Source organism: Nestor notabilis, unplaced genomic scaffold (assembly GCF_000696875.1).
Source record: "Nestor notabilis isolate BGI_N333 unplaced genomic scaffold, ASM69687v1 scaffold16131, whole genome shotgun sequence".
Lineage (NCBI taxonomy): Eukaryota > Metazoa > Chordata > Aves > Psittaciformes > Psittacidae > Nestor > Nestor notabilis.
The window spans coordinates 10,017-19,609 of NW_009914354.1; the positions used below are offsets into that span (position 1 = coordinate 10,017).

The window sequence follows — 9,593 nt, forward strand, 5'->3', positions numbered from 1 at the left end:
CAACGGAAGTACATTGTTGAACTAAGTTGGCCTTGCTGTAGAACTGCGTAGGGGAGAGATTCTGTGCCTTTCCCAGAACTTTTCAGTCCCACTTGAGACACCATCTCCTGTGCCCACAAAGAGGAATAAACACAAAGAGGATTGGGATAAGCTAGAAGAAGGGGCACCCAGCACCAGTGAGGCTGTACTGAGGAATAGTTTTTCTGTCTTTGTAGGGTGGTGATGAAGGAGGATCCTTTGGTGCTGAAGTCTTAGTCAGGCATCACTGCAGTTAGGCTTTTCTTGCAGAGAAACTGCATTTCCCAACTTGGAGTCAGGCTTAGCTCCATGCAACAACTGGAGTATTAAGTCATCTCTTCCAGAGGGTTTCCTCTGCTTTCCCTTAACATCCCTTTCACATCTCTAAAGTTGTTTGGTTATGTAAGATCTTCCTTCCATTGGGCTTAAACTTTCATTTCCTTAAGAGGGTTCTAGTATCAAATAAGATCTTGGATCTTGCTGCTTAGTTGTGCTTTTCCACTTTCAGAAAGTGGCATAAGATACCGACACCAGATGATTCATGGCCCGAGCTAATGAGCACAGGCACTGATGGGGAAAAGCTGTTGGAAGGAAAGTGGGCAGTGACAGGAATATCTTGCTCTAAACCACTTCCCAGTTTCTTTTTGAACACCATTTGTGTGTTGCAGAAACTTCTGCCACCTGTAACAAAGCTCTAGGATCCATAATACTTGAATAGTAATTCCTGACATTTCTGGATCATTGAACTATCCTGGTACATGGACCGTTTATACTGGACCACTTTACTGGAGGCTGTGCAAAGCAACCTTGAGTTGCTTGGTGGGGGAAGTCACCACTGTGTGGGAGCACAGGAGGACTAGTGAGATCTGTGAGCATCTGCACCCAGCTTGTTGGGACCATGTAGCTCAGGTTTGAGGAGTAACTTAATGAAATTCTACTTCAGGTAAGCTCTTTGTGCATGTATTTATCTTACCTCTCCATTTGGTTTTTTCATGGACTTTGAACTGTGAAACAGTTGTCACCTTCTGTTCTGAGCTGTCATTCCAGTGGTCAGTGGGAGAGGAAGTGAGAGTTTGATGCTTCATCATTTTTGTTTAATGATTCTGATCTTTACAATTTCTCAGTTCTGCCAGAGATACAAATCATAGAAATGAACTATGTCAGTCTTTTCTGATAATCTGCACTGGAGATGGCTTATGTCACCTGCTTCTGTGAAGCATTTTGAAAGCTCACTTCTGTGGAGCTTCCCACATAGCATGGCAGAAAACATCTCTCAGCTGCTTACAGAGGAGTGCTTTGAAAACTTCTAACAGGTAGAAATGGAAGATTGATTGGATGCTTTGGGTGTGTTTGCAAACGTGTTCAATAACCCACATCTTGATAGAAGGAAGATGAGAAAAAGGTGAAAGGTAAGAGGAATCCAAATAACGTGGCTGTTACCATTTCACACTGGTCACATGCCTTGTACTCTTAGAGTGCAGGCATGTGCTTCCAGTACTGGCAGAATTACTTGAGTCACTGTTGTGTGAAGGACAGCAGATCTTCTATATTTCAGATAGAATTGTTTTGGCAGTTGGGGGTCCAGGTGCCAGATTTATTCAAGTGGAGTAAATACAGCCAGGTTTCAGCAATGGCCCAGCATATAAAGAAGCATTTAGCAGTGCAGACTGGAAGTCTAGCATGGAAATGGCAGGAGGGGTCTGTGCCAGTTTCTTATTTTCCATCTCGGTGGAAACAAGTTGGCTGACACAGCTGTCTTTATAAAATCCCACAGAGAACAGTTACTGGCATGGAATTCTTGCTGGAAGATCTTGTTTATGTGTGCTGCTCATGTACATGCAGGAAGTCTCTGAAGGGCTTGATATCCCAGGTAGAGCTCTGGCAGCCCTGAGAAATTCATATGCATGAGAGCTCTTATCAAAAAAAGCCTGCAGTAAGTTTCTGAAAGTCAGCAAAAGGGGGAATTCACTAGAAATACGCATTTAGATGCTTATCTTCCCCAAACATGGTGCTGCTACTTCATGGGATACTTTATTTTGACTGATTTGGTGAAACATAGTAAAAGTAATGTTAAAATCGGAAGTAGTATTAATTACTGAAATCCACTTTCAGGATGTGTGAATTAAGTTCAGACTGTCTTGCTGCCATATACCTCTGATTGGCAAAGCACAGAGATCATCTAACGAAAAACCCTGAAGTGATTCAAGTACTGTATTTTGCACAGGTAGTAAGTTGGGGTTGAGGGCAGAAGCTATTCCAGCTTTGTTGCTGGCCAGTGACAGAACTGGCAGCCTTCAGGATCTTTAGTGCACGAACAGAAACATCCTAATGACCCATGTGAGTGTTTGCCCAAGGCACACAAGCTGTGTCAGTGTAAGCTTTGCAGAACTGGTTGGTATTCAGACTGTGGATTAACCACATCCCCCTGTTCTTCAGTCTCCTGTTTGTAGTGTTGCACTAGCAGACCTCATCCAGCATGCTTCTTGCTCTGCATGCTGCTGTTTAAAAGTGGTCCTGCTGTCTTCATGAATGTGTTCTCCAGTTTCCCCAATGCGTTAAATGAAATGGCTTAATTGTTTTCAGTTTGTAATGCTTATGTATGGCTTTATCCGAGTTACTCTCTCCATCTACAACTGTTATTTACTTGAAAATTACCTTTGAGTTTCGCAGTACAAACCAATGGCAACAACAGAAACCAATTTGAAAATAGTTGTTGCAGACCCTGTTTCTCTGAGACGTGAAATGCAGTGACTAATGTTTTTCTCACAGACATCTCTCCTCACAGCTACCTCAGTACTTCCCCCCACCCAATCCTACAACATTTGCTGCTCATCTTCTGAAATCTGGCGCTTGTTTCTAAGCCTGAGAAGAGCATCCAAAAGTCAAGTGTGATACTTAGGAACCCTCTTGCTTGCCTGCTGGTCATGATAATGGTTTCTGTATTCCTTTCTTACATGTCCATGTCATGTACTGGACTTGCCAGTACTGTGAGCTGTCTTGCCAAGTGACCAGACACTGCAGATTCCAGCAATCAAAAGCAAGGTCCTCTTTCACGCTTGTATCAAGTGCACAAGGTTTGATGGCATAGCCAAACATGCCACATCTTTGAGGCCATCTTGTGTTCTGTCTCTGGTATCCCTTCAGTAAGTTTGTGATATCCCTTCTGCAGCTCTTTGGCAGTGACTTGGCCATTGCTCCCATTCTTTTCCTCTTTTGACAGAGCTTGTAGCTTTCCAGTTTCATCCTCAACTACAGTTTCAGCTGTTCAGCACTGACAAGTCGTTGTCTGTCTCTTGAGCTCTAGGCTAAACTAAGGATCTTTGCTGCTTTCAGTGATGTGTGAGTATGTAGCCTGCAGCTTTGGGACCCCACCAGACTTGAGAAGAAGTCAGCAGCTACGAAAGCCTTAGGGGTTTAATCTAAACACACACATACATGTATTAAATAATATCTTCATCAATACATTATTATGGGATATCCTTAAGTAAATGGAGAGAATGCACAGTCAGTAACGGTTGAAATAGCTGGGGGTAGCTGTCTCTAAGAATGAGGAACAATGCCATGTCTGTTGGCAAAACTCAACTTGAATTACACCATCTCCATTTTATACCAAGTCTTTCCAACACTGAGTTGTCATGCATACATTTCATTATGTTCTGGATCTGTTAAGCATAGTTACTCCAATAAAGGTGATACCTGAATTGGACTCACTTTAAGAATGTGATGGATTTACTATACCAGTAGTTTGCAGTAGGTGATAAATGGATGGAATTCTGAGCATGGTAGTGTTAAGAAGGCTGTTGTGGCCAGACAACAGAGCAGCACTGAAAGTCAGGGGAAGATTGTGAGTACCTTCTGAAGAAATGACTGCTGAAGGAAAGAGCAGAAGCACAGAGGGCAGGGAGCATGGGGCTGAAATCTGTTGGAAGGAAAGCACAGCCTCACTTAATGCCTCAACATCTGGCACTATAGTGGAAACCATTAATAAGTTCTTATATCTTTGCATTCACCTGAGATCATGAAGAGAAAGAAGCTGGGTTATGATTATGCATTAAAAACAATGATGCAGATCACATCCCCCTGCTTGCTGCATGGATGGTGTGCTGTTCTTTTTCCAGGTGGAAAAGATTCCAGAGAACCAAATATGAAAGTGTCATGAATCTTAACTGCTTATTTCAGTCTCCTTTTATAGGCAGATGGACCCTTGGAGGAAAAAAAATAGCTGTAAGTTGGCAGCAGCAAGCTTGACTGTGTGAAGCAGCAAGCTTGACTGTGTGGGTTTCCTGAATATGCGTAATCCTGTCTCCAAGCTCAGTCAGGAAAGCTGGGGGACAGATGCCAGCAGTGTTATATCCTAGAAAGGGAAAAAAAGGAACCCAGAAAACTGTGTGGGACGTTACAGATTTTTTCCCCTTGAGCTGGATGATGTAGAAATGAGGCCTGTAGAGCCCAGGCAGGGCTCACCTTCAAAGTGAACAGAGCAACAGAACCAGATGCTTGCCAGATGTTTAAAAATGGCTGTTGCAGTCACTTCCCTGGTTTGCAAATAACCAGAGGTCTGAAATGGCTATATTGAAGTGGGTCATTGAAGTGGGTTTTTTTCCAAGCATGACAGACCCAGTGAGAGTTTTACAGGGGTGCTGGTGTGCAAGAGCTGCTCATGAGGTAGCTTGGGGCTATAAAAGACAGTTCTTTATTATATAGGGAGAAATCTTTTGGGAAAGAAGGTAAAAGGCTTTGGGGGGGAGTGCTGAAGAAAAGAGATGTAGTAATAGTTGGCTGAGAGAGAATTGACAACATATTTGTGATAAACAGCGTATCATTCAAAACTGAAACGTTCCTAAGAAGTGCAATGGTGCAGCCACATAAAAGAACTGAACATATTTTCCATATCGAGTAGACTCTTAGAGGTAGAAAGATGGATTTAATTTAGAATGGAGCTTAAACACTTGAAAGATTTAAAAGCTCTGGAGGCCGTTTGCTTGAAAACTGTTCACGAACACTTCAAAGCATATAGATTAGCAGGGACAGATCTACCCAGGGCAGTAGAACTGAGATACCAGAGGGGGACTGCAAACGGGGGGAAAAAGTTGTTGGCCTTTTGTTACAAAGGATTAGGACTGTTCTCTGTAAAGAATTAAGATACTTGCTAGGTATGTATATGGCCTTTTCAACAAGGAAATAAGCCAAGATGACCTCTTACATATATGCTACTAATGGTGGAAGGTTTTTCACTCAAATTCCTTCTGTTATCTGAAGAAATGAAGCTGTTATCCTTACTGCTATTTTAATTTAAAACTATATACTTAGATGGCTAAAAATACTGCTGCTTCAAAGCAAGGAAAGATGCATCAGTTTCCAGGCTTTCTTATTCAAAACCTTCCCTGTTATTCCTCATTTACCCATAAAACTTTGCCCTTACAGTTAGTTTGGTTTCGGTCAAATGAGCAGATTTATGTGATAGTCAACCCCAATGTGCTTCTAATGAATCTGCATGTCCTGGAAGGCTGAGAAGACAGTGGGATAAGTGAATCCTGTCTGAAAGGGGGATACAGGATGTGAATTTGGGCCTCAAGGTTACAGTACCAGCATAAATATAGCTAACAAGCAGCATAACAGATTCCTTTCACACAGTGACTGAAGCTCTGACAGGCACAAAGTCAGTGTTTTTCTTCATTCCCATTTATATATATCTTGGGATATTTTTAAGGGACTATGCTCCTGTGATTTATTTAGCTTTGTTTCGAAGCTCAGTTGCATAAACCTGAGGCTTGAGCAGGACTTAGTGCAGATGTGCAGTGGACAATGGAAACACCATATAACTGACTTTGAAGATAGAGGCCCCTAGGGTGAGGGGCAGTGATTTAAATGAATGTAGGACATTCTGCTCTCACAAACAGTGAGGTCTGTGTTCTAAGCATTATGGATATAAAAATAGTTGCCCAAGGAAACTTGTCTTTCTGAGGAACTCTGCTCTTAGGAGGGCCTTTAAAGCTGTCTCTGCTATTGTACTAATGACAGTGACAGGGCTCTGAAATCCAGAAGCTGCATGAATTACGCTGTGGGCATTGTGCTGCCACCTTAGCAATCTATTTTTAGTGGTCACTGATCTTTATATTTGCAAACATAAACGATCTTATTTTAAAGATACAGTAATGATTTGACTTGTTCTGGTCATTTGCTCAAAACCATGACTTTTCTTAAAGTAAAGGTATTTTACTTAACTCGAGCAACTTCAGATACACACAGAATGGGATTTTACACATGTTGGACAGAAATAAGAGAATCAAGCCACGACCAGAAAGATTCCAGAACTGCAAAGATGTTTTTGATTTGATCCTAACGTGTGAAGAAAGAGTCTATGATCAAGTAGTAGAAGGTAAGGACCTTGAACTGATAAACCAAGTTAACTTTGAGTGCTTTTCCCCACTCCCTCCTCCTGAAGTCCTTCACAAATCTGGAAACATCTCTGTCCTCTGACTATGGCTGCTGAACACCAGCAGGGACACGAGCTCACAGTTCACTGACGTAGACTTTATGTACCAGAGAAGTGGTGGCTGAATACTTAGTTCTCAAAGATGCTGGCGTTGGCAGCTACACAGAATGTGTATGTATGGCAGTTATAAGGAAATAGCAAGCATTTGGAGAAACAGTTTTGGTTGGAAGATGCTCATGGATCTAGAAAACTAGCAAGTTGTGTGTGATGAGCATTTTTCCACCCTGGGTTGATGGACAAATGAAGTCTAACCTGTGTTCCTTATGCAACTTCCCTTCTCTGCAGACTTTTGATCTACCAAGCAGTTTATCCATGATAAAATTTTCCTGTACAGGTGGAGAAACTGTTCTTGAGCATGGTTTACACTCTGCAAACATGCTGCAGCTTTACCCTTATATGAGTCAGTGTGAGATACGCCAGAAGAATCTCAGTTGGGGTTTGGGTTCTGCATGAAGACAATGCAGCAACCTTGATGTGAACTCACCAAAAGTTACGGGGTTTCAGCAGTGATTCAGCTCCTGGGCTGAGAAGCCTCTGTCTGGAAATACAGGTTTATGTGAGGTTTGAGGTGTTTCCTTCACTTTGAAAGACCAGGCAACTGAATTAGGATCATGCACACAATTTAAAAGGCTGTTGCCTTGCCTTTTCAGTTCATAGTGGTCATGTCACAAGCAAGACAGAGGATGATCCATTTGGGTTTCTGCAAGCTGAGCAATTAGTGTTCTGAATGTTTAAGTAAAGTGTTTGAAATGTGTTAGTAAGTTCTCAGAGCAACTGCCTGGTACTTGAATGGATCCTCAGCAATATGAGCATGTCTCACATAGAAGGCAGCTATCACTCTAATGAGTATCCTGAGGAAGGGGAGGTGAAGAGCAACCACTTGCTAATGTCCCAGTGGTGCATCTCTCTAAATTCATGATAATGCCCAGCTGACCAATTAAAGGAAGAACCTTGAGTGATTTTTGCACTCAAGAAGGAAGATGTGCACAATGTCTATGTACTTTTAAAAGTCTTATGGATACTCTGTAAAATATGATACCATTCCACCCAAAAGTTTGCTGTTACATGTATTTTGTTTTCAAATAGATTTAAATTCCAGAGAGCAGGAGACATGTCAGCCAGTACATGTGATCAATGTGGACATTCAGGATAACCATGAGGAGGCAACACTGGGTGCATTCCTTATCTGTGAGCTCTGCCAGTGTGTAAGTAGAGAGGGCTCATTGCCTACGGGTTCCTTGGACCCAGCTGACTGCACAGGGGTTGGGGTTTGCTTACTAATCTTTAAAGATGCTGCATATTGCAAAAGTTAAGTAAAATCCTTGTCAAAAGATGTACGTTTCCAAAGTCTTGAGGTTATTTTTGGAGCTGTTGTGCAAACAGAGGAATTGTGACTGAGTTCATGGCTTCCAAAGTGGACTCTGTGTGTGTGCATTCAAACCAAAGCACTGATGAAAAAAGCAGTATCACAGAGCACTGTGTGTAACTATTGCAGTCTGAGCCTGTACTCAAAACACTGTTTATGGGGAAAAACAGCGTTTCAAAAGCAGTTGTGATACGTGGGGGTTTAAACATCAGAGTTGCATTCTGAATCATGATACACTTGGAAAAACATCCTATGTAGGTGTATTTTGTAGTACCACTCTTGCATGTATGATGTGGAAGAGAAAAATGGTGCCTTCTGTCGTCCACATTCAGGGGCCTAGTCCTTGAAGACTGAAATAAGCTGCACACAGAGCAGTTGATGTAACTGTCAGGAGACCAGAGGAAGGATCTGAGTCCTTTTACACTGTGCAAGTTGCTGAGTTCACCTATTCCAGTGTGGCAATAGGCTTTGGTTTTTTTCACTCTAGCCTGTTTGATCTATTCTGGTCTTAAATCCCTTCCAGATTCAAAAAGCCTAAAAGGGTTCAAGGACTTGCAATTTTAACCATCTGTTCAGTGTGCTTGTAGCTATTCTGAAGCTTCCATTTGTTACCTAGCGAGGATGGATGTTGCCTACTCAACAAAGTACTAGTTAAGTGCCAGTTCAGTGGGTTGGAGGAAGAAGGATATGCAGATAAACATGATGCAGAATATATGTATATTTGGGAATCTCAATAAAGCACCCAGTTTAGATTGCACAGTAAGCCACAAGCATTGAATTATTACAGTTTTCTAAGCTACATCGTGTCCTTGGAGTCTGGTTGCTTAGTGGGTTTTTTTCTCTTCTAGATACAGCACACAGAAGACATGGAAAATGAAATAGATGAGCTGTTACAGGAATTTGAAGAGAAAAGTGGAAGGACTTTTCTTCATACTGTCTGCTTTTATTAAAGCACATCTGTCTCCTAGGCCTTAATAGAGATGAGGGAAGCATGTGTTTCAAGTTCTGACTATACTGTATTTTCCTGGAAAATGAATATTGTTCTTCTTTTTTTTTTTTTTTGTTTTGTTTAAAAACTCCTTTTCAGTGTCTTTTTGTTTTGTTTCAGGTATTCTGTCACAGGGAGGCAGAGATACTGGTTGGCATTGTACATATGAGATGATTAAAAAGTATACACAAAGGCCGCCTATTTAAAAATGCAAATCAAGTTTTTCTTTAAATCCTGCTTTAATTATTACAAGTAGGGTTTTAATTATAAAGAGAATGTTTCTTGAATATAAGTTTATAATGGATTTTTCCAGCTTACAAATTCTATTTTATTTCAGTTGTGCTTTTCTGGGTTTTTTTTTTTTATTTGAATGTGACAGAATGGCTGAACTCTGTGAGGATCTGAATGGAACAATATAAAAATGAGTATCTGTATATTATTAAAAGTTGGAAGCATCCAATAAAACTGAAAACCCTGGAAGTTTGTCTATTTTCAAAGCAGCAGCTAAGTGTGACTGTTGTCTGGGAGGTAAAACACACAGTATCTGAAGTAGCACAAGAATGCTTGTTCCCAGTGTCTTGGTAGTAACAACAGGAAGATATTGGTGGGATTCAAAAGACCCAAACTGCATCCTGTGTTCAGAGAGGCTGTGGATTTGGGCAGCTCCTAATGATTTCTGATCGTGGGTTTGAACCAAAGTGAGCTGCTTCCTCTGCATGAATTTA

The 9,593-nt window shown here is 41.4% G+C and overlaps 1 protein-coding gene across 1 annotated transcript in view; it reads left to right on the plus strand.

Annotated features, from left to right (window-relative positions):
• SSU72 (SSU72 RNA polymerase II CTD phosphatase homolog (S. cerevisiae)) overlaps nucleotides 1-9,333 on the plus strand; it is a 13,663-nt gene extending 4,330 nt beyond the window's left edge. Inside the window, exons 2-4 of the mRNA XM_010023626.1 lie at nucleotides 6,258-6,397; nucleotides 7,601-7,719; nucleotides 8,729-9,333. Of these exons, the coding sequence (XP_010021928.1) occupies nucleotides 6,258-6,397; nucleotides 7,601-7,719; nucleotides 8,729-8,830 (361 nt within the window). The 3' untranslated portion in view covers nucleotides 8,831-9,333. The remainder of the gene's footprint in view (nucleotides 1-6,257; nucleotides 6,398-7,600; nucleotides 7,720-8,728) is intronic.
• The last annotated feature ends 260 nt before the right edge of the window (nucleotides 9,334-9,593 follow it).